This window comes from Eublepharis macularius, chromosome 7, assembly GCF_028583425.1.
Source record: "Eublepharis macularius isolate TG4126 chromosome 7, MPM_Emac_v1.0, whole genome shotgun sequence".
Lineage (NCBI taxonomy): Eukaryota > Metazoa > Chordata > Lepidosauria > Squamata > Eublepharidae > Eublepharis > Eublepharis macularius.
In genome coordinates this window covers 139,559,644-139,584,647 of record NC_072796.1, presented here as the reverse complement: position 1 = coordinate 139,584,647, position 25,004 = coordinate 139,559,644, and the positions used below count along the sequence as shown (strand labels likewise).

General features: G+C 46.4%; 1 protein-coding gene across 1 annotated transcript in view; it reads right to left on the bottom strand.

Annotated features, from left to right (window-relative positions):
* Window positions 1-25,004, bottom strand: part of ADGRB1 (adhesion G protein-coupled receptor B1) — a 357,612-nt gene that overhangs the window by 182,462 nt on the left and 150,146 nt on the right. Inside the window, exons 10-16 of the mRNA XM_054985938.1 lie at window positions 22,029-22,130; window positions 17,575-17,681; window positions 17,034-17,228; window positions 15,213-15,281; window positions 8,723-8,831; window positions 5,753-5,896; window positions 2,140-2,215 (exon numbers count right to left, since the gene is read on the bottom strand). Of these exons, the coding sequence (XP_054841913.1) occupies window positions 2,140-2,215; window positions 5,753-5,896; window positions 8,723-8,831; window positions 15,213-15,281; window positions 17,034-17,228; window positions 17,575-17,681; window positions 22,029-22,130 (802 nt within the window). The remainder of the gene's footprint in view (window positions 1-2,139; window positions 2,216-5,752; window positions 5,897-8,722; window positions 8,832-15,212; window positions 15,282-17,033; window positions 17,229-17,574; window positions 17,682-22,028; window positions 22,131-25,004) is intronic.

The following is a 25,004-nucleotide window of genomic DNA, read 5'->3' as shown; positions in this document are numbered from 1 at the left end:
AAAACAATCTATGTTTATATCTCAACAACAACAACAACAACAACAACAACAACCAAGTGCTTAAATACCACCCTTCTGGACAGATGAGTGCCCCACTCAGAACAGTTAACAAAGCCAGTGTTATTATTATCCCCACAAGACAGCTGGGGAGCTGGGCTGGGAGGAGGAGCTGACCCAAGGCCACCTGCTGAGCTCACGGCAGGAGAGGGAGTCTAACCACCAGAGTGCTGATTTGCAGCCCAACCACTTCAGTGCTATGCTAGAGCAGCTCTCACTAGGGGTATTCAGGGCCAAGCTACACATGACGAATGACACTTGAACGGCAAGTGTATTTCTCCCTGTTCACTTGCCCTCCACTCAATCCACTTGCCGTTCAAGTGTCATTCGTCATGCGTAGCTTGGCCCTTAGCCTTGAAGAAGCCCTGCCTATAGAGGGAGTAAAATTTGCTGCTTCAGGGGCATGTCAGAACTGAAGCGAGATGATCGTGATGCAGCCCTGTCACACATTGAGGAGCAGGCAGGCTTGACCTGGGCCCCCTACCCTGTGTCAGAAATAACACAATCACAAGTTGGCCATCCTCATACATTCCTGCATATGTGGTGATGACCAGTTTGGATTAGGACGATGGTGCCCATGGAAAAAATAGCAGGATTTGAGCCCAGTGGCAACTTAGAGACCAAGAAGATTCTCAGAGTGTGAGCTTTCAAGTGTCAAAGCTCCCTTCATCAGATATCTGGTATCTGAAGAATGGAACTTCGGCTCTCAAAAGTGCATACCCTGAAAACCTTGTTGGTCTTAAAGGTGCCACTGGACTCAAATTCTGCTGTCTTACTGCAGAGCAACACGGCTACCTACCTCCTGAAACCATGGAGAAGATATTTCAGCTTTCCTCCCCCGTGCCATTTTTCCAACCAGAAACAGTCCAAGGGGTGCTAATGGGGGGAGCTCACACATTCCTTGGGATTCGTGTGGGGTTCTCCAAAAGGATCAGTAGCACACACACACACATACCCACACTCACACCTACACACAAACACAACTGTTTCAGGCTGGGAAAATGGTGCCAGGGAAGGTTGAAGCACTTTCTCCAAGTGTACCGTGATCGTAGTCTTAATCGGACACTACACTCACAAGAACTGAAGCGAAACCACACGTCTCGTATGATTGCATTACATTTGACACAGGGTGGGAACTAAACCTGATTTGTGCAGTCTAGGATCCAGACTCCCTAGTTATTGCGAAAGAATGGCACCGAAAGAAGAAGAAAAAATGGAAGGGGGAGCCATGGCAATGCTGCTTTGGGTCAAGTTGGAGAAACAGTGCGGGAGGGGAGGCAGGAACTCCTTCTTTCCACACTATGGAGAGCCCTGTGGGACTTTTATGTATGTATGCATGTATTTATTTATTTATTTTATTTAAAGGTAAAAGATAAAGGTAGTCCCCTGTGCAAGCACTGGATCATTATTGACCCATTGGCGGAGGGCGGGGAGGGGGACTTCGCAACACAATGTTTTCTCGGCAGACTTTTTGTTCCAGGGTGGTTTGCCATGGCCTTCCCCAGTCATCTACACTTTACCTCCAGGAAACTGGGTACTCATTTTACCGACCTCGGAAGGATGGAAGGCTGAGTCAACCTTGAGCCGGTTACCTGAACCGGCTTCTGCCAGGATTAAACACAGGTCATATAAGCAGAGCTTGTGCAGGGGTTGGACTAGATGACCCTGGAGATCCCTTCCAAATCTATGGTTCTATTTATTCTATCATTCTATATGGATGTGTTCCTTATTTTCAGCTTACTGAACGGATGTTTTTTTTTTTTTTTCTGGGCTCCCTGTATGTTTGAATTAGCTGTAATGAATCTCACGTTCTCTTTATAATTTAATGAAAGAGTGCTACATGAATATTTCCTAGACCCCAGTCTGCTGCCAAATATATAATTCACGTTTGAGGGGGGAAAGGAATAAGAAAGAATTGTGGTAACCTAGCAATCATACTTGATTCCCCCACCCCCCAAAAAACCCCTCCCCAAAACTGAAGGCCACTGAGAGAAGGCATGCTCGGTATCTGGTGTCTGGGATGCTCGAGAAGTCCAGATGAGCCACCAGTGCCCAACCCCATCCTCACATAACTGCCCATACCTCTGAAGCGAGAGGATGCCACCCAGACTGCGGTAGAGAACCGTTCCCACCACAAAGACGGCGGAGTCATCGGTCTCTGTAAAGAAACAACAAGGCAAGCAAGAAACATAATAAGATAAGGGAGGAAGGGATGAGTGAAGTTATTAAAACGCTCTAAGCGAGAGCTCAGAATCCTTCCATTTGAAGGACGTGCCTAATGGATTCTTCTTTTCTGACAACAGAAGAGGTTTGGAACAATTAGATCAAAGGCCCCTCTTCTCCAGCATTCTGTTCCTTCAGAGGCCAATTAGATGCCGTAAAAGACGTCCAAGCGAGCTTTTTTTCCAGATTTCTGCCATCTTAGTCCTATTACATTGTTTCCTCATCCTATTAGATTGCAGTGACGTACATTGAGTCACAGAGTCTCTCTAAATGAGGCAACTCGGTGTGTGTTTGTCAAGTGTAGGGAGATGCAATTTTAGCCGGGAAGCATAGTTTAAAAAGACATTGCCAGTGGAGATTGCGCCGCAAAAGGTTTGTTAATTTCATCTTCTCGTCCCTGAAAGCTCTGTCTAATTTCACCTCTCCAGTCTAAAACTGTGTGGGATCACAACCAGAGGTCAGCAAGGAATGGAAATGGGCTGGAGCTGCCTTCCAGAGCCGGGCTTGGACCTGGAGAGATTATCATGGGCTGAAGTTTCCCTTCTGGCATTTCACAGCCCCTTCACACAGCTCCAGTGTATAGCAGAGCCTTTGTCCTGCCATTGGCTCTGTCTTCTTAAACTACCATTCCAGGATACCATTGCTTCTCCCGACACGCACTCATGTAGAGACACTCACAGTGAGAAAGGCAGACTAGAAATAATTCAAGTAAAATCCTACTATATAAAAGGCTAACCGTGTTTGAGACAACTCACTTCCAACTCTGGTGGGTGCTGCCATGGAGGGGAGCCCAGAAGAGGTAGCCCATCTCTCTGAGAGCATGCCATGGGGGGGGGGGGGGGGCGGAATCCAGGCTGGGTTCAGGAGTGGAGCAGGTGGCAATGCCTGCCTCCCTTCACCCAGCCGGGATGAGGCGAGGAGCAGATGGCAATGTCTGCTGCCCTTCACGTGGCTGGGATCAGGAGCATAGCAGGTGGCAATGCCCACCCTCCCACCTTCATCCAGCTGGGATCAGTCATGGAGGAGGAGACAATGCCTGCCTGCCCGCCTTCCCCTTTCTAAAGCCCATTGTATTTTTCCCACAACAGGCTTTGTAATCTGCATACTGTTTTTGAATAGCCATTCAGGGACCTACGTCCCTTGAAAGCTGTCTAAACTATAATGAAGGTGGGCATGTTTGTAAAGCTTTCCTCATCTGACCCCCCCCCACCCCTTGATTTTGGATTTTTCAATTATGTGACCTTTTTCGTGAAGCTGAATCAATGCACTTACACTCCTCCTTTTTAAACATCTCATTTCTGTACAGATCTCTACGTATCCACAATTTTTGCTACAGTCTTTGTGGCATTTCCCCTATATCAATGACAACCAATTGTGCACTGAAAAAGCACTGCAAAAAAGCAAACTCGATGCAACTGTACGTCCAGTTGTGTCACGATACTTTCTCTGTGTTTTTTTTTATCAATGCAAAGGAGCGCATGCAGTATTTTATCTAGGCCATCAGTAAAGTAGAGAGAGTGGAGGGAGATGGTGATTAGCTGAAGTTATGGCCAACTGTACATGCTCCAGGTTTGGAATTGATTTTAGACATTGTCATAGACAAGTGGGAAATAAAGAGCAGAGCAAACCAGAACTTGTTGCAGAGCAAATTTGCCTACTTGAAAAGAAAAGGATTGAATGCAATGCCTGGGAATAAGCTCCACTGAATAAAATGGGACTTATTTCCAAGTAGATCTGATTAGGATTTTTCCTTTTCTACCTGCATGTTTTTAATATTTTGCATGTAGGAAATGTGTAGCACGCAAGCTGACCCCGAATCGAAGCAGCTGCTATTGGCAAGACTTGCCAAATATGGCGGTTTGGGGCATAGCTTTTTCTTCTGGATATGGTGATGGAGCGTACCCTCAAGTCATAGCTGACTTATGGTGACCTCTGGTGGGGTTTTCATGGCAAGAGACTCCCATCCAACTACTAATACTTCTTGGTATAGACTCATCTTAAAATGAATCCTGATTTTTATTGGATCCAGAGGCATTAGCTGTGTTAATCTGTAGTTGCAGAATAGTAAAGTGTCCAGTAGCACCTTTAAGACTAACTAATTTTATTGTAGCATAAGCTTTCGAGAACCACAGCTCTCTTCATCAGATGCATCTGACGAAGAAAGATGTGGTTCTCGAAAGCTTATGCTACAATAAAGTTGGTTAGTCTTAAAGGTGCTACTGGACTCTTTAATGTTGAGTAGAGATGGGCACGAACCAAAATACGAACCAAAGTTTGTGACGAACCAGGCTGGTCCGTGGTTTGCAAACTGGTGGCTTGTTAGAGCCCATTTCTGACAAACTGCTACAAACTTTAGGCTGGTTCATTTGGTTCGTCACTGCAGACAGCCTGGTGCCAATCAATCAGTTTCCTAGACAACAGGGGATGGACTTCCTGCAGACCTTCTGCTGACCCGGAAGTGGACTTCTGCTGGCCTGTAAATGACTTTCTGCTGACCCAGAAGTGACAGTTTGCTGACCTGGGTGTGACATTTTCATGAACCAAATGAACCGGTTCGCAAATCAGGCAGGTTTGTGAAAGTTCGTGGTTCGTGAAATGCGATGAACCACGAACCACACGGTTTGATTTTTTTCCAGTTCATGCCCATCTCTACTGTTGAGTATTGGGTTCATGATGATGCTGGTTTGGGTTTCAAACTAGCACATGAGGGGGATAAAGTGCTTGTGTTTTTTATGGGAAGTCAGTGGGTTAATTGCTTAACCATTTCCCCCTAAGTTGCCGTTGTTTCATTTGTTTTTAGTGCACCTTCCGTGCTATGTAAGGCCATTAAATGGAATTACTTGTGATTCTAAATTCTGATTTCCTAAGAATAAACTTATATTTTATTAATCAATTATACTCTAAACTGCTGCTAGAATGTCGTCTTTTGCATTTAAATGTTTCTGTTGTGCTATATGCTCCTGCTAAAGGGATGCTTTGGTTTTATAGGAGAAATGAAGGCAGTCCAAATGTATACAGGGGTAAAAGGATAGCAGAAAGTCTCATCTGGATTTAGGGTGCTTGGTTTCTACACTGTTTGTAATTTTGAAAAAAAAAAGTATAAAGTATAAAGTAAAGCTCTGACCGGGGTAGTCCAGGTGAGCCTGATCACATCAGATCTCAGAAGCTAAGCAGGGTCGGCTTTGTTTAGTAATTGGATGGGAGACCTCCAAGGAAGACAAGGGTCAACATGCAAAGGCAGGCTACGGCAAACCACCTCTGTGAGTCTCTTGTCTTGCAAACCCCACCAGGGGTCGCCATAAGTCAGCTATGACTTGAGGGCACTCTCCACCACCATAAAGTCAAGAGGTTAGTGAAAATTTGAGATCCACACCGACATGCTTAAGAGTGTTATCTACCTCCTCGGAACTGGGAATACGGCCCTTCCCAGAAGGAACCTGCAGCCTGACCACAAATTCCCCATTTTCCTTACCTGGCACTCCTGTGGAAAGGATACTTTTGGACACCGTGACTTTGTCTTCTGCAGTGCGGGCCCAATCCACCAAGCTCCTCCAGCCCTTCATAGGGAAATTGATGTCTTTGGCGGCTTTTGCCGGGAGTTTCTGAATACTGAGGACTTGAACAGAGAGAGAAAGGAGGAGGAAATCAAGCCATCTCCCGTGTGCTCAACAAGCATCCCGTGCTCACCAATAAAAATGGACCATTTAGTTCAATGGAACAGTTGTGTGATCAAATTACGGATGGACAGAAGAAAGACAAATGATTAAGCTGTTCAGGGATATCAGAGCCAAGCTACACGTGACGCCTGACACAGGTTGGACCCTTGTCAGCTTCCCTCAAGTTTTGATGGGAAATGTAGGCAATCTGGTCTCGCAGCTGTAATGGGGAGCCAAGCTGTAAAACCAGGACGCCTACATTTCCCATCAGAACTTGAGGGAAGCTGACAAGTGTCCAACCAGTGTAATAGATGCAGAGGAGTTAGCCGTGTTAGTCTGTGGTAGCAACATCAAAAAGAGTCCAGTAGCACCTTTAAGACTAACCAATTTTATTGTAGCATAAGCTTTCGAGAATCAAGTTCTCTTCGTCAGATGCATGTTACAGAAACTGGTCAAATATTTGACCAGTTTCTGTAACATGCATCTGACGAATGGAACTTGATTCTCGAAAGCTTATGCTACAATAAAATTGGTTAGTCTTAAAGGTGCAACCAGCGTAAGGCATCACTTGTAGCTTGGCTCTCAGCTAACCTCTAGGGGTGAGTAGATTTCCCCTATTCTGATCTGTTGCTGGGTTTCACTGTGGTGCTTAACAGAATTCTTGCTTAGCAGAATTTCTAACATTAATTCTGGAATTAAAGCATGTTCACCTTCTTCAATGACATGCCTTTCTCTCCCAACCACCACTTAATGGATGGATACGTTCTCATTGAGAAAACCAGGAGAGGAGAGATCTTGGTGCAATCTGAAGTATGATTGCATCAGGTTTTGTTTTTGTGTAGTGTTTTATTGGCATGCACCGTGTGCTCCTTATGACACAACAGTACATAGACTGCAAGAAATGTTGATCAAGGCAAAGGAGCACAACACTGTTATGGAATCTGGGTCTCCCACCAGACGGCATTACCATGTCCCACTTCCAGAGTGACTCTGTAACTAAGCCCTCTTGGGATTTGCTTATGTCTGGGTCAACAGTCAAATCTTGGGGAAGAGAAAGACTTGCAGAAGTCCGGTCTGGACAAACACAAGGGATTATGTCATCAAGTAGTAATTCCAAGAAGTTTTAGCCAAAACAGTGACTGTAATTCCTGCCAGATTCCAATAACAACAGAACGCAGCAGATTTGGAGACTTAGAACTCAAGCTGCATGGTGATGAGGGTCAACCCTTTGGGGGGAGGGAGAGGAAGGCTTAGTTGATTCCATGTCATATGCAACAATTACAGTATATGTTACAATTATACAGACAGCAAAATCCATGCCCCAGTGTGACTCAGAACAACCTTCAGTATACCCAAAACTACTGGGGGACTCTATGATATTAAATGCATAGGGTACCCCATGCCAAAATGTAGGATACCAGCTATAGAGAAGGGAGATTCAGGGCTCCTTCAAGCAAAATAGATTTCTGGGAATAATTTCTCTGGGATTTCAGTCCATAGCTCTTGACTTCATCCATGACTTTTTCCTGGGGGGAGATTTGCCGTTCATATTTTGAACAGCATGCAGAGTAACCATGTGTCTCCTGCCAGGGATTTATGGATCAAGCTGTTAAGGGACACAGGGTTTGCCTAGATCCTCTGTACATAGGACAAACCAGCCATCCTCTGCACAAAAGAATAAATGGACACAAATATGACATCAAAAATGGCAATATCCAGAAACCAATAGGAAAACAATTCAATCTACCAGGACACTCCATCAAGGACTTAAAGGTCACCACAGTTCAAGAGAAATATTTCAAAAAACAAAATCCAATGGGAAGCTGTTGAATTGGAATTCATATGTAAATTTGACTCAGTCAGATTTGGATTGAATAGAGACTCCGGATGGTTATCTCATTATCAGAAGTAACTGCCTTTCAGGCATTCCATTCAAATTTAGCAATGGAAGGGAGGGGGTCACACCCAGCCTGGATTGCACACTTCATCTCTTTCATGACTTTTTCAACTGATTTGCATTTACATGGCCCTCACTCCCTGCGCCCTCTCCCTCCTCCCTCACCACCTATATATCTCTGGCCAGTTTCTTCATACCCTCCATGCAACTGACAAAGAGAGCTGTGATTCTCAAAAGCTTATGCAACGATAAAGTTGCATCTGACGAAGAAAGCTGTGGTTCTCGAAAGCTTATGTTACAATAAAGTTGGTTAGTCTCAAAGGTGCTACTGGACTCGTTACTGTTTTACAGGGTATGCCTATTCACATATAAAATGTGGACTACCTTTTACACAACACACAGCACACACTTGCAGCAACACAAGAGTTCATCACCAGGGACTGGTCCTGATTCAGCGTCGGGAATGTAAATAATCAGCAATAGAGACAAGTTTAGAGGATTAGAAGATTTTAGGAGATTGTTAGGGGATTGTTGGGTAGTCGCATCAAGGTCTTCCCGTACTCCGTTTGACAAACAAAATGATATTTGTCTTTACTTTTGTTGCCACCAATTAGGCCAAGAGGCCGGAAGTTTTAAAAACGTCTGTCTCATGCATTTGTAATCTTTTCCTGCCTCCCAAAAACTTAGAGCAGCCTACATGGTTTCCCTTTCCTTATTGTATCATTCCAACAGACCTCTGATGAAAGAGGGGCTGAAAGAGAAAGTCTCGCTCAAGGCTGCCCAGTGAAGTTCACGGTCAAGTTGCCCCGATATCCAAATTCTAACGTCTTAACTACCACACGGCGCTGGCTGGGGAGGAAGAGTGGTGGAAGAAGTTTCATTAGCTCACCCAGATTTTCCGTCACTTGGTAGGAATCCTGGAAGTCCTTCATGCGGAATCCAATGACGTCAATAAAGTCCTCCACCAGCTTAAAGAGGTCCTTGGCATTGGGCCCGACCTGCAAAGGCAACGTTATTTTCAATCAACATAATGTAATGGTTGGCAAATCAACACAAGGCTCAAACTAGGCCTATTTTAGACACAAACTACTGTGTGTGTGTGAGTGGGGGGGATTACAATAGGGTTGCCAGCATCCACGTGGTAGCTACAGAATTACAACTGATCTCTAGGTTGTATAGATCAGTCCTCCTACAGAAAATGGTTGCATTGTAGCGTGGATTAGGGTTGCCAGTCCCTCAAGTCTCCCAGCGGGAGACTGGGACGCTGGCTCCTACCTCCTTGGTGCTTTTCTTGTTGTGACCATGTGGGCGCTTTGCGCGTGTGCGCTCCCAGTGTGCGTGATGATGTCACTTCCAGGAGTGATGTCATCACGCAGGGATGACGTGTCACACACGCTGGGGAGGGCAGAGAAAGCAGGCAGCTCTTTCTCTTTCTCACCACTGCTGAGCCCCTTGTCCATGCCGGCATGGGCAGCACAGGGGCTGCGGCGGCCACAGCAAGAGAGCAAATGGAGGTGGTCATGGCCTGCTCTCTCACCGTGGCCACTGCGCAGCCGGCTCCGGCAGTGACAAGGGGGGTCAGAGGCGGCGGTGAGAGAGAGAGCTGCAGTGGCCACAGCCTGCTCTCTCTCTCGCTGCTGCCATCGTGCCCCTTGTCCCTGCCGGCGCCAGCTGCACAGGGGCGGTGGCGGACGCAGTGGTGGCAGTGAGAGTAGCGTGCTCTTGCAACCGCCGCCTGCTTTCTCTCTGCCGCTGCCTGCTCTCATGGTGTGGGAGCGCGCCCCGCACCCAGGGGCGTGCCACACTACCCGGGAAGGGGGTGCCCCAGGGAGTGCACTCCCCCACCGGCCAGGTAAGGGGTGAGGGGGAGGGAGGGTGGGATCAGGAGATCCCCCACCCTGAGTGGGGGTATGGAATCCTAGCATGGATTCTATAATATTATATCCATTATACCTAGGTTTGCCAGGTCCCTCTCAGCTCCTGCTGGTAGGTAAGGAGAGCTGGCACTTATCTCATGCTGCTCACAAGGATCTTCTTCACGCATGCACAAAGCATGCATGCACTCTGGCATTGACGCGATGATGTCACTTCTGGTAGTGACATCATTGTGCTGGCCATGTGAGTGCTCCCATGCTCTGCACAGGGCCAATTTGGTTTGTTTGGAGCCCAAATCGACCCCAAACAAAGTGCGGGAATGCTCCCATGGCTGGCACGATGGTATCACAACCGGAAGTCATGTTGCCATGCCTGTTGGGAGCGCACATGCAGTGCGAGTTCCTGAGGTGCCTGCCAGTGGTGGGCAACTTCCGGGAGCTTCCCCTCTCCCACCAATCACTGGCCGATTCGCGGGCAAGAGAGCAAATCCACGGGAGTTTGCCCACCACCAGCAGGCACCTGGGAACCCTAATTATACCCTCTCCAAACCCCACCCTCTCCAGCCTCCACCCCGCAAAACTCAAGGAATTTCCCAATCTGGAGCTGGCAAACATAGATTACAGGTACAAAGTTTGAAAACCCCATCAAGATGCCATAAGATGGCTGTGATTAGACGGCATTTCTCACCACTAAAGGGATTGGGCCAGGGCTTTTTTTCAGCGGGAACGCGGTGGAACTGTGTTCCGGCACTTCTTGAAAATGGTCACATGGCTGGTGGCTGTTTTCACCAAGGGCGATTTAAAGTTTTCAAGTTTGTTCCAGCTGACCCAAAGTGATGTCATTGTGCAGTCCTGAGTTCCACCGCTGGAGCAGCACGGAGGGCAATCTAAACTCCCCTCTGTCTGGAGATCAGGGGGGCAGGGCCACCAGTCATGTGACCATTTTCACCGAGGGCGATTTAAACTTTAAAAAACTCGCCCCCTTGTTCCAGCTGACCCCAAGCGACATCATTGTGCGGTCCTGAGTTCCACCACCTCTTTTCTCAGAATTGGATAGGGCATTCCCGCCCCCCCCCCAAGGACAGCAGGCATCCTTCAAAGGGGTATGGGCTGGCAAAGAAACTAAGGAATGGAATAGGTGGCTTTCAGAGAGTGAGAAAGAAACCCAGCGCCAGTACAGCAGGGCTCACTCGGGATGAGCTGACTTGTATAGGACTCTTTTGCCCTGCACTGGCTCTTCAAAATTTAAAAGACACTGCCTGCTTGGAGGGCTGAAGCCAGAAGGACTAGAAACTTGTTTTTGCCACCAGGCCAAGGATGTGCAAAATTCAGAGAAGGCAGGAATATAGTTGACTGTGAAGAGAGCTGCTGATGTTGGACTTCCTGGCCAGCGCCATCTAGAGTTCATGCTCAGAAATGCAGGCAGACATAGGACTAAGAAGCCACTTTGCAAATTTGTTTTGTTTTCTTCTGTGAGTGGTGTTTTTGATCACTGTGTTATCAGTGGAGACATAGATGGATGCTTTGCGGAGACATAGAGAAGATTGGGGGAGACAGGACTGAGTGTTTCAAATCCCTGAAGGGTTTTCTCTGAAACTAGGGCTGATAATGCACTTTCAAGGCACTTTATCAATTGTTTGAGGTGGATTTTTTGTTCCGCACACAAAAAAATCTGTTCCAAATGATCTATAAAGAGGACTGGAAGTGCATTATCCAACGTGTGCGGAATCACTCAAGACTTGTTCTCTGCTGCTCACGAGGACAAGACTAGATCTTATGGGCTGAAATAATAGGAGGGCTGATTTCAGTTTAATGTTAGGAGGGGCTTCCTACCAGTGAGAGTAGTGTATGTGCCAGGACCCCCTCTGACGAGTCCAGTGACTCTGATGGCTCGGAGGAAAAGCCCAAAGAGCCAAGGCCAGGGAACTGGGACAACCAGCGGACTCAGAAAGGGCCTGACGCTGTACAGGAACCTGCTAACCACGTTCCATTGGCACCAGAGCCCAACTTGCCAGATCCTGCAAGGGACACCTTGCCACCAGCCTCTGAGATAACCACTAGGCCTCCACCAAACAGGACATGAACCTGGTAGGATTGCCAGGTCCCCTTATCCTCCCGGCGGGTGGGCAGGGGGGGGAGACTTGGCTCTTACCTTCTTCTTCCCCTCTCAATGTTGTATTCGTGCACGCTCTGCCAATGCTGGCCCACACCTGCACAATGACATCATTTTCAGTGACATCACATCACCGTGGAGGCGCAGGAGTGCTCCTGCGCTTCTCAGCAGGCTAATTTGGGCCTCAAGCAGGCCCAATTTGGGGCCTAAATCATCATACAGCAAAGTGTAGGAGTGGCCTCCGGGCGGCTCGATGACGTCAGTGACATTGTCGCACTGCCCTGGGAGCATGCCTGGGAGGTCCATTCCCGTGCCTTCCTCCACCAACAGCCAAGTAAGTGGAGGCAGGGGGGAGGGTGAAAGTAGGGGGTCCCCACCACCACCAGGGGAATGGGATCTCTAGAACCTGGGACTGTAGGCCCTCAGGATCCGCTCCCACGCTGAAAGAGTGGCATTGTTGGAAGGCCTGGGCAGAAAGGAAGCACACAATCCAAGTTTGCATCCAGAACAGTGCTGTGAGAGCAGTACTACATCACAGGATCCTAGCTAGGGTTCGCCAGCCTCCAGGAATGGCTTCGAGATCTCCCTGATTTGCATGTGATCTCCAGGCATCAGAGAAAATGGCTGCTTTGGAGGGTGGACTCTCTGGCATCGTACCCCGCTGAGCTCCAGCCCCTCCCCAAACTCTGCCCTCCTTAGGCTCCACCCCGCAAACCTCCAGGAGTTTCCCAACCCACAGGGGCAACCCTGATCCTGGTGCACTATCAGGAGCCTCCATGCCTGCCAACAAGTGCAGCAGAACCAGATATATCCCCAGACTCTTTAGGCAGAGGCTGTATTGCTGGATCAACCAGTCCACTAGGTGCAAGCCCTGAGGTTCAGTGCCAGGCCTCTAACAGTACCTCCCTCAGAGGGTTTGTTAATTGACAGAGCATTCGGGGAGGCAAAGTGGAAATTAGCAAACCCTCTGAGGAGCCGTCTTTGTTGGCTCTGTAGAGAGGAGAAATTGACAGAGCCTTTGGCTCTCTCTTTTTATATACTACACTTCCCAGAAACATTGCGTCTCACTATACTTGAGCATCCTCGTGTAGGAGGCCTCATGTAGAGACACTCTTAATGGGCAACCCGAGGCACTTACTCACTCACTCATTCTAAAATACATATATACCCACCTTTCTCACAGGCATCCAAGGACCCAAGATGGGTGCCTCATCTACCTCACAGGGTTGTTGTGAACATAAAAATGGGAGGATGCTTCTTGAAAGAAACATGGAATAAAAATGCACTAGGCAGACAGATGATGGCCAAGAGAATAAACTGTTAACTGAAAAGTCCCTGCTGGGCAACAGGTCACGGCTGTTGCCCAGAATGCTTTTTTTTTCATCTGCAGCAAGCTAGGCAGCTCACCCTCTATCACTCAGCCCAGGACCTACCGACAGTGATCCATACAACAGTCACCTCCAGGTTGGACTACTGTAACTTGCTCTACGTAGGGCTCCCCTTGGGGCTGATCCGGAGACTGTTCCATACAAGGCACATATTACACCAGTTCTACAGCAGCTTCACTGGCTCCCCGTGGAATTCTGGATCCGTTTCAAAGTGTTGCTTTTGACCTTTAAAGCTCTAAAATGTCTGGGGCCAGCATACCTGAAGGACTGTCTCTCCCCATATGTGCCCCGGAAGTCACTTTGTTCAGTGGGTAAGAACTTACAGGTGATCCCTAGCCCTAGGGAGGCTCGCCTGGCCTCGACTAGGGCCAGGGCCTGTTCAATCCTGGCCCCAACCTGGTGGAACTCTCTGTCTGATGTCACCCGGGCCCGCCAAGATCTTGTGTCATTTCGGTGGGCCTGTAAGACAGAGATGTTCCACCTGGCATATGGTTGAAGCCAGCACTAGGGCCATCATTGAGCCTCTCACCGGCCCCCTGCAAAGCGTGGGACTATTTAAGACTGTTATGAGCTGTCTCGTATATGTATCTGATTCCATCTCACCTTCCATTTCACTCCCTCTTTGTATGTTGGGAGCAGAAACATGGCAGCGGCCATCTATAATTCTGTGTATATGATTTTAATTGGTGGTTTTTTCTGTTTTATTATATTGTCTTTTATCCTGTTGTGGAATTGTATTTTAAGACTGCTGTTGCAATTCAACAAAGACAAGTGCACAGTATTACATCTGGGCCACAAAAATAAGAAGCACAAATACTGGATGGGGGATACACTTCTGGGCAGTAGTATATGTGAAAGGGATCTTGGGGTAAGAGTGGACTGTAAACTGAATATGAGCAGTAAGTGTGATGCGGTGGCAAAAAAGGCTAATTCAATCCTGGGTTGTATCAAAGGGGCCATAGCATTGAAATCGCAGGAGGTCATAGCCCCTCTCTATACTGCCTTGGTCAGGCCACACCTGGAGTATTGTGTGAAGTTCTGGAGGACTCACTTCAAAAAGGATTTGGACAAAATCGAGAGGGTGCAGAGGAGAGCGACGAGGATGATCAGGGGTCTGGAGACTGAGCCCTACGAGGAAAGGCTGAGGGCCTTGGGAATGTTTAGTTTGGAGAAGAGGAGGTTGAGGGGGGACATGATTGCTCTCTTTAAATATTTGAAAGGCTGTCATTTGGAGGAGGGCAAAGAGCTGTTCCAGTTGGCAGCAGAGGGTAGGACGCGAAGCAATGGGCTAAAACTACATGCACAAAGGTACCAACTGGATATTAGGGAAAAAAAATTCACGACCATAGTAGTTCAAAAGTGGAATCAGCTGCCTAGGGAGGTGGTGAGCTCCCCCTCACTGGCAGTTTTCAAGAAGAGGCTGGATGAATACTTGTCAGAGATGCTTTAGGCTGATCCTGCACTGGGCAGGGGGTTGGACTAGATGGTCTGTATGGCCCCTTCCAACTCTGTGATTCTATGATTCAATGATTCTACCCCGTCCAGAGCCCGCTTGGGGGAGGGCGGGCTAAACATTGAATAAACTAAACTAAACTAAACTAAACTGAATGGCCTTAACCCAGCCATATTCTGAAAGCTCTCTGAAACTGTAACATGTGGTTTATAAAATAATCACTGGACTACCTTGCAAGATGGTTGTTAGGATTACTGTTACATTAAATGGTTTTTTCATTCTTTTCCCAAGGAACTGAGGGGAAAATTCTTTGCACGTAAATGTTTTGTAAAAATTGTTAGGAGCAGTGAGCCAGATATATGCAACTCACATAATGCATTTTTCTCTCTCTCACTCGCTCCCTCTTTCACACACACACACACGCACACACACACACACACACACACATGGATACAGACATGGATACATGGACACACACACGGACATGCATACACAAACCACACAATTTCCAGTTACTCTTCATTTCTATTTGGAGGATGAGATCCTCATACCAGTTGAGCCTCCTCCCATTTGTCTCGGTTGTCCTCCATCAAGATGTTGCTAATGATCTGAACAAAACTCTGGAAAGAAAAAACAGGAAGGAAAGCGGTGAGCCCAAAATTGAGATAAAGCAAAACAAGATTCTGGTCCAGGGTATAACAACAGCAACAACAACAACAACAACAACAACATTGGATTTATATACTGTTCTTCAGGACAACTTAATGCCACACTCAGAGCGGGTGTGGGTGGGTGGGGCTGAGAGAGCTCTGAGAATAACAACAACATTCGATTTATATACCACCCTTCAGGACAACTTAATGCCCACTCAGAGCAGTTTACAAAGTATGCCATTATTATCCCCACAACATACACCCTGTGAGGTAGGTAGGGCTGAGAGAGCTCCAGAGAGCCGTGACTAGCCCAAGGTCACCCAGCTGGCTTCTAGTGGAGGACTGGGGAATCAAACCCAGTTCTCCAGATTAGAGTCCTGCGCTCTTAACCACTACACCAAACTGGTATGAGCTTTCAAGAGCAACAGCTCCCTTCGTCAAATATCAGGATGCCAGACTAGATGAGCTTTGGGCTTGATGTAGGAAGTTCTTGTGTTCTTCACAGAATCGTCCAGATGGCACAATCCAGTAAGCCAATCTACTTGCCCCTGGCAACGATAACACATCCATTACATTTACTCATTCCTTTTAGAGCCACTTTAAAAAGTAGATTCATACCAACTCCCCCAAACAATGGGCACAAAATGGTCCAAAGCAAAAGCTCTTCTAATCAGCCAGAGCGTCAAGAAAAAGGTGCAAAGAAAAGAACTTATTTCAAAGCCTGCAACGATTTTCCGTGCTTGGATCATTGCAAGAGACACAAGCGAATGCTGTTTTGAGAGTTTAGCAGTGGAATCGAAAGCAAAGTTACTCCTGTCTAAGCCCATTGAAATCAATGGGCTTAGACTGGAGTAACTTTGCTTAGGATTTCACTGTATGTGTAACATTTTAAAGCCAGTGGTAGGTACCTTTCCCAAAGGACAGATTACTATCTGCTCCACACAAAACCACATAAAATCAAATCTTTCTAGGGTATCTCCTGATCGGGACACATGAACACCTATCTTCCATAACCCATGATATTTCTTTTAGGCAAATGTCCCCAAAATCAATTTTATCCTGCAGTGGGTATCATTTCAGTTTCAAACGGCTTTGCTTTCCAAGTAGAGATGAGAAGATTTCCTTCATCGACCCAGATTTCACATTCCTTTCCTCCTGGATTCCACTTTAACCAGGAGACAGATTTGTAAAAATATTTTAAAATCGTTCTGGAATGATTTCTGAAATGAATTCTGGAAGAGATGAGTACAGAAAGCTATGGCAGAGCCATCACCTGTGAAATTAATTTCAGACATTCTCCATGTTAAAATGCATGGCAGAGTCAACCTGTGGAATAGGAGTAAAATGGACTCCGGGTCATATTTTTCAGCTTCCAGTAAGGGTCCATGCTTGCCACTCTTATTGACTTCATGTATTTATTTACTTCATTTATGCTCCACCATTCTTCCCAGCAGGGATACAAATCAGCTTTCATCATTCTCCTCTCCTCTATTTATCCTCACAACAACCCTATGAGGTAGGTTAGGCTGAGTGGGTGTGACTGGCCCAAGGTTTCACAATGACCTCTCAAGGCAGAGTCGAGATTTGAACCCAGGTCTCCTAGGTTTTAGTCCAACATTCTATCCTACTACACTATACTGGCTCTCTCGTGCTGGCCCCGATCCTAGTATCTATATAATTTACTCCCTCTAGTCGCCGTGCACCCTTCCTGCTGCTCACCTGTACATCACTACCAGTGGGGCTGTAGTAAGCCCTGCGGAAGATCTCGGTCATATTCCTGAGCACATCGACGGTTGACAGCAGGTCCCCACTATAGCTGGTCCCATCCTGAGAGATCTCCACGAGATTTTGCAACACCTCCGACACCCCTTCCCCGATCAGCCCGCGCTGGGCTTTTGACAGATGTTCCCTCGTCTAGCAAGGCAAAGAGAAGGCAATGTTATTTTATTTTATGTATCTCCAGTCCTTTCCATGCTGAGAATCTGTTGCAATCCAAGCAAAAAAATTTCAAAATGTGTTTTTTTAAAGACTGTATGGAAAATTAACAAGTCTTGAGACTGGCCCCTTTGGAGATAACTACTTGGCCTTCAGCTTTCACTTGCTTAATTTGTACTTCCAACTTACTACAAACTGGGCTCTTAAACTCCAGACCTATGTCTGGATACAACTATGGTCTCCTGGTTCCAAAATGGACCTCAAGTACTCAGGTTTGGAGATCATACACTCCTGGAGTTTGATCTGGCTTGGTCGTCATACTTACCATCATCTGTATATTCCTGTAGTCAATGGAAACACACTTGATGTATGTAGGAGACGTCCAGTAGGCTATGCCCTCTTCATCCAACACACATCGCCGTAAGATCAACCCTGAAGGACACAGGAAAAGGGATAGTAAAGAATATGACTTTTTGGAAGTCTCTCCTCAGTAATAAAGGAGTCAACTGATGAAAGGTACTGGGAAAACGAGTGCCAAAATAATCATACAGCCAAGCTCCAAAAAACCCTGATAGGCCATTACAAAGCTGTGGGCTATCCACTAAGGAAGCCTCTTCAAATGACAGCATGGTCAGTAAAATGTGGTAGATAGGTAAAATGAGGACATTGCTACCAGAAGATACAGTGATGGTCACAGGCATAGATGGCTTTCAAAGACAAATTCATGTAGGATAGATCAATCAGTGGTGAGTAAAGAGAATCTTCACTTCCAGAGGCAGTAAACCATTGAATCCCACTTCCAGGAGGCAACATCAGTGGAAGATCTCAGCCTCTATGCCCTGTTGATGACCCTCTAGAGTAACTAGTTGGCCACTGTAAGACGGGGAACTAGACTAGATGGACCACTGGTCTGATCCAGCAGGGCTCTACTTATGTTGGAAGAAAGAGAACACCATGGGTAATCCCTAAAGCAGTGATTCTAGGACCAGGATAACGATAATGCCAACTCCGAGGAGGAATTCGGATTGGGATCTCTAGTTCGAGATTCTGCACATGGAGCTCCCAAGCAAAGTGCAACCTAATTATTAAGGAGGACATAAGAACCACCAGGGGGGTCTTGAAAGCAAGAAATTAATACCCAGCAGCAGCTACCTTGGAAACCGAGGAACTCCTATTCATCATCCCAGAGAAAACGACACTCGTTGTGTCTCCTAATTTTGAGTGATCTGCTCGAGAAGCCCCTGCTCTTCATGTTCTCTCCCTCCTGCCATGCTGGAATTTATGAGTTAAAGGAAACAAATGAGGACAGCCTCTGTGACTCCCTTCCTGTGATGGCAGTAAATACATGCGCTCCCATCACTGCACTAAATTCACAGCAAGGCATCACTTCTGCTGCTGTGACATAGTGGTTAAGTGGACGGGCTGTGAGTCAGCACTCTGCTAGTTCGAATCCCACTACAGCCATAAGCTCAGCAGGTGGCCTTGGGCGAGCCACTCCTCTCAGCCCAGCTGAATTGTGGAGATAATGATAACACTGACTTTGGGTCCTGTTCTGAGTTGGGCACTAGTCAGTCTACAAGAGCAGCGTATAAGTACACTGTTGTCAGATGCATCTGGCGGGGAGGACTGTGGTTATCGAGGGCTTGTGCTGCAGTGGAATTGGATAGTCTAGGTGCTGCTGCTGAACTCTTTTTGATTTTGCTACTACAGACTAACACGGCAAACTCCTTTGAACCTTTACACAAGCAAACTGATCCCCACACCAAAAGGAGCTGTCTGCATCTCCATACCAAAGGAGTTGTTTACATCCCCCCTCTCCTCCTCCCCCCCTCCCCCTCCCTCTCCTCCTCTATATTTGCCCAGTTTCCTTCTGCCCTCCATGCATCTGACGAAGTGAACTGTGATTCTCGAAAGCTTATGCTGCAATAAAATTGGTTAGTCTTAAAGGTGCTACTGGACTCTTTTTGATTTTGTTATTATTCTGGCATTCTGCTTCTGACACCGTTCAGATGTGGCATTTCTTCCAAGTTCAAGATTCAGAGAAGGTATCATTGGTTGTCCCAACAAGAAGAGACAGCAGGACTGGAGCTGCTACTGCTTCTGCCAGAAACCTGTCTTTTGTAAACATGCATAAAGAGCCAGTGCTGGATTGGGACTAGTGTTCCTGCTAATGTGAGCACGTGAGCAATCGCTCACAGATTCTGACTCCTCCGCTCACAGCTTCTCAGATGTGGCTCACAGATACTAACCCTCAGGCGGCCCTGCCCTCCCAGTCAGCCAGCATCTGCAGGTGGGCCCTATAGGGATGGAGCAAGGATGGAGCTTCATCCCACTTCTCTGCTCCCTTCCTGGCCGTGGCTGGTTTGGCCCCCAGGGTGGTGCCAGAGAGCGCCTCCAGCCACTGCTGGCTCTCTAGCTGGGGAACAGAGCAGAGCTGAGTGATCGGGTCTGGCCTGACCCATGCAGCCTGAAATCGCTAGGATCCCCTCAGCCCCAGAGAGCGGAGGAGAGGAGGTAGCGCCTCATCCACCACCATGGTGAAAGCGTCATTTAACTTGACATTGGCGCAGAAGGAGGCTGAAGAAGTAAGCACTGAGTCACAAAAGCTCATCTTGAAATAAACGTGCTAGTTTTTAAGGTGCCATTGCGTGTCTGCTTTATTTTGCAGCAACAGACTAATACAACTACCTCTTTGTAATCAGCATGGACATACCCATTTTTATACAGAAGTATACTCTGATTTTTGTGGCCCTTTCACCTTATGGCTTTTATTGTTAAATTGTTTTGGTTGTAATCAAAACAATTTGATTGTAATTTTTTTTTAAAGGAGGTGCACTCAAAACTTTAATGAAAGTTGTTGTTTCAGCTCACAAAGTAGATTTTTAGCTCACAACACTGCAAACATGGGGACCAGGGAAACCTGGGTTCAAATTCCTACTCAGACATGTGGTGACCTCAGGCCAGTCATTCAATAATAACAATAACAAGAGCATTCAATGTATATACCGCCCTTCAGGACAACTTAACACCCACTCAGAGCGGTTTACAAAATATGTTATTATTATTCCCACAACAATCACCCTATGAGGTGGGTGGGGCTGAGAGAGCTCTGAGAGAGCTGTGACTGAGTCAAGATCACCCAGCTGGCTTCAAGTGGAGGAGTGCGGAATCAAACCTGGTCCTCCAAATTAAAGTCCTGCCGCTCTTAACCACTACACTAAACTGGCTCTCAACCCAACTTTCCTGATAGAGTGGTTGAGAGGACAGAATGTAGAAAGATCTATGTAAGCCACTTTGAGCTTCTTGGAAGATGGATGGGAAACAAATGGGGTAAGGAGAGGGCAGAAATCAGGTTTTGCTGGAACGGAGGTGCCACTGCAAGCCTCATAGGGGTGTTTCATGCTGATAGCTTCCTCCGTGCAATTGTGTATGCTGCTTTGGTCAGCAAGTCATTTTCTTCGTTAACAGATCAAGGTTTGAAGCACCAGAAATACTGTCTCCACCCACTGGCTCAATCCCACATGCAGGATACAGGCAAAGGGCTCTTCAACACCTTCTTCCAAAATGCAGAAAGCAATGGAGCCTTCCCTTTATTATGCAGGCCAGCGCTCAATTCCAAGAACTACCTTTACCTTCACTTTTGGGGCAAAGGTCTCTCTTATTGTGATAGTCATCCAAGACATCAGCAAAGGGCTCCTTCCTTCCTTCATCCCTGTTAAAAATTGCAATGAAGCATTCCCTCTGTTACGCAGCCATGCCATTTTCTTCAAGACATGGGCAAAGGGCCCTTTAATGCCTTCCTCGCAATTCTTAATATAGCCCTCTCTTTTTTTGTGGGGAGGTCAATGCCTGACTTCAAGGCATAAGCAAAGGGCTCTTCAGTTTTTTCCTTCCACTTGTGAACAAAGCTCTCCCTTGTTGTATGAAGATATACTTACTCACAGGCACATGAAAAGGGCTCTGACCTCCTTCTCTCACTGTGAACCCCAACAAAGCTGCTTTCCCTTTATCACTCAGGTAAGCTATTCATTTCTCTGTCCCTGTGTGAGCAGCATTCTTCTACTTCTCTTGGCCACCTCATTAAATCCTTTTTGCTTGAGCAGCTTCAGCTAAGAACTTTAACAGGAGACAAGATCTCTGCAGTGGTCCACAAGGGGCCTCTAAAAGCCCTTTGTTTATAATATATTTATTTACTTTACTTATACCCTAGCTTTCTCTCCTCCATTTTATCCTCATAACAAAGATAGGCTGAGAGTGTGTGACTGGCCCAAGGTCACCTGCCAAGCTCCCCTAGCAGAGTGGGGATTGAAACCTGGCTCTCCCAGATCCTAATATGACACTCTAACCACTACACAGCACTGTCTCTCCAGCTCCATCTTTCCTACTTATTGGTTGAGATGGCAGAACACAGCTAAAGCAGATTATAAAAGGGATGCCCTTGGGATGAAGATTTATGCTGAAGGTCAGATGGGAAGCTCTGGTTTGGCCCTCTGGATACTAGTTACCTTTTTCTGTTGTTCATGTGGGGAGGGGAAGAGATTGCAAACTGACCTGAATGCACATAGCTATCTGATTGCAGCTGTTGGGTAAAGTGCAGCTGTAGTCACCAAAATGGCTGCAATCAGAGAGCGATTTCATTGGAGGGGGGTCCTGAGGAAAAGCTATCGGGGGTGGCAAAATGTCTCAGGTGGACCTCGACTTCAGCCACATATTGCAAGATGGGTAGTTGAGCCAAGGCAGACCTAGGATTAAGGGCAACAAGAGATTTCCTTGCCAAACCTGTAGCATTGCGGGGGCAACGGACAGCTGCGGCCTCTCCAGCGGGAGTCTCCTTCCAAATCACAGAGGCAAAGCTCTCTTCATCACAGATTTCATGGGGCTCTGGAGAAAGAAGAGAGCTGAGATTAGTACAGGAGTTTCCTACAGGAAGGAAAGCAGGAAAGGAGAAGGTAAAGCAAAAATGGGAACAGAATGGGGGACATAGGAAGGAGGCTTAAAGGAAGAACAGGGAAATTATCAGTGGTAGCAGCATAGTTTGACATTTCTTGCAGTAATCGAAAGAAGTGATAATAATCTTTTGTTAAAGCAAGTGTTTCAAAAAATTCACTATGACCGTGTATAGAACTTGTTCAGAAGTGCAGAGATAGTTAATACGGAGAATACATTGCATCGTGCAAGATGCGTTTGCATTTGTTGTGGCATGAGATGCAATTGCTAAACGGTGTTGTGTTTCACAGCAAATATCAAAACCCAAAAGACGGACTTTCCTTCTTAACAGTGTGGGATAGTTGCTTGGGTTTCCACCCCCTCTTTAATGAAATGGTACTTTTTTCTTTACAGGCCAGACCACAATGCCTCCCTCATTAAGTGGGAATTCACTGCCATAAATTGTGGCCGTTAGGTTAAGGTCTAACTAGATAAGCTGGAAATAATGGATTTTTCATCATTTTTTTAAACAGTGAATTTCAAGGTGTGTATGTGGCCTGGTTTGGATTGGGGCTATACAGGAGGGAAGAGGGAGCTTAATCTTTTCACTGTTATATTGTTGCACTAGCCCTAAAAAAGAAAAGGTGGGGGGGAAGGGAGATTGGCAGCCCCCTTTTTTGTTATTTCCAAGTATGAAAGGAGTACATGGGGCAGAATGATAGGGGGGTTAAACTCTCTCACACACCTTACCCCACATGGCCCCAATCTCAGAGCTCATTTTAAAAAAAACCACTCCGGGAATATCGGAGTACAGATCTCTGATTGATATCACGGCCATGCTCACCAATAACAGTTGAATGCTGATAGATCTAATAAAAGTTGTGATTTCTTATGTGTTTGCTATGAGCAATTCACAATTGTTTAGTTATTCTGAGAAACTGTATTTAGTGACATGGAGTACCGAAGACAAGAATTCAGAGCTTTGTCTCAGAAGATAACATTGTCTCAGAAGATAACAGGCTAGCATTGTGTGTTTGCCAGATACATTCAGACAGAAAAGAATTCTTGCAAAGTAACATATTTAGACATTGGTTTATTCTGTAGGATTACACATGCGCAATGGGATATGAGCTGACTTTGCACTAAAAAGAGTGACATGCGTACTAAAATTTCTAACTGCGACATAACTATGAGCCAATCATATTGTAATTTGGTGCAATGATGTTCTGATGTCATAATTGCTATAAAAACTGTGGCTCAAGGGAGGAGCCAGAGGGAACTACTTTTGTCATTTTATTCTCTCTCCTATAATTACAATTAAACTTCTATAGACCGCTCCTTCTACTCCAGCCCTTTGTGTCTAATTGGGAAGGGTGCATAACACTACCATCTTTGTTTAAACCCTTTGACAGCTTGAAATGTATTTATTTCTACTTCTTTAGCATTTTTTTAGTCCGCTCATAGACCCTCAAGGCAATTCACCAAAAGTTAACCCACATTAAAGTCAATATACAGAATCATAAAAGGGGAGTAGACTTGTTTGCCAAGTATGACAGCTAAATTGTCCCTCCATGTTCAGAGCCAGTCTATCATAGAGATGGGCACAAACTGAAATACGAACCAAAATCAAGCACGAACCAGCCCGGTTCGTGGTTTGCGAACCGCGGTTCATCAGATCCCATTTCTGACAAACCACCACGAACTTTTAGACTGGTTCGTTTGGTTTGTTTTTTGGTTCGTGAAGACAGCCTGGTGCCAGTCAATCAGTTTCCTAGGCAACAGGGGATAGACTTCTTGCAGACCTTCTGCTGACCTGGAAGTGACCTTCTGCTGGCCCAGAAGTGACGTTTTTCTGACCTGGATGTGACATTTTCACGAACCAAAAGAACTGGTTCATGATCCAGGGGCAAGTTCATGAAAGTTCATGATTCGTGAAAGTTGACGAACCATGAACCTCATGGTTTGGTTTTTTCCCGGTTCGTGCCCATCTCTAGTCTATCACTGAGCTCCAGGTTTTGAGGATAAACAAAAAGGGAGTTTGGTTGCTTTCATGTCCACCTTGTGTGATTCCCAGAGGCATCTCTTTAACTGCTATTGTGTGTGTGTTTGGGGGATGGGGGGGCAATCCTGTGCCAGAAAAACTCTTTGGTCTGTGTTTCTCCAGTTCATAGCCCTAAAAATAGCATTACAGATGGGAAAGCGTTCAGGAAAATGCCTGTTGACAGTCTGGTAGTTTTGAAGCTGAGAGAGAGGAGGTGGTGTAGAACAACTGGCCAGGAGGGGAAAAAAAGACTGCCTGCCATGGGAGCTGCATAACCCTTTATGTGCAGAAGTTATTTATGAGACATAAAGCATCAGAAGCTGTCAGTGGAGTATTAAAGCTGTTTCTCATCTTGGAGAGTGGAGGGAGGCAGGGAAGGCGCAGCTCTCAATTACATTTTCTCTTTTATTGGGCATGTAAAGCAACTTGTAATCTTGCGCACACTGTCTGGACAGGGATTCAAGGGAACTGACTTGGCAATGCCAGTTTCAGCCACTGAACCGCTCACGGCAGCTGCTTCTGGAGATCCCCATTCAGGCACAGGATGGGACACTCCTCTTCCTCCTGCTGTTGTCAATATAAGCTTTCTGCCTGAAGCCATTTTTATTCTTGGTGTTCCTGACTGGTTTCCTTCCATTACAGCATTTATATGCAACTGACCCCAAAACTTAATGCTATTTGATGCTATGGAATTTTGTTGCAGAGTCAGAGATAATGATGGCTGCAATTTCTTCCCAAGTGAGGATGTCAGAAGTAGAGATGGGCAGGAACAGCAATACAAACTTTAA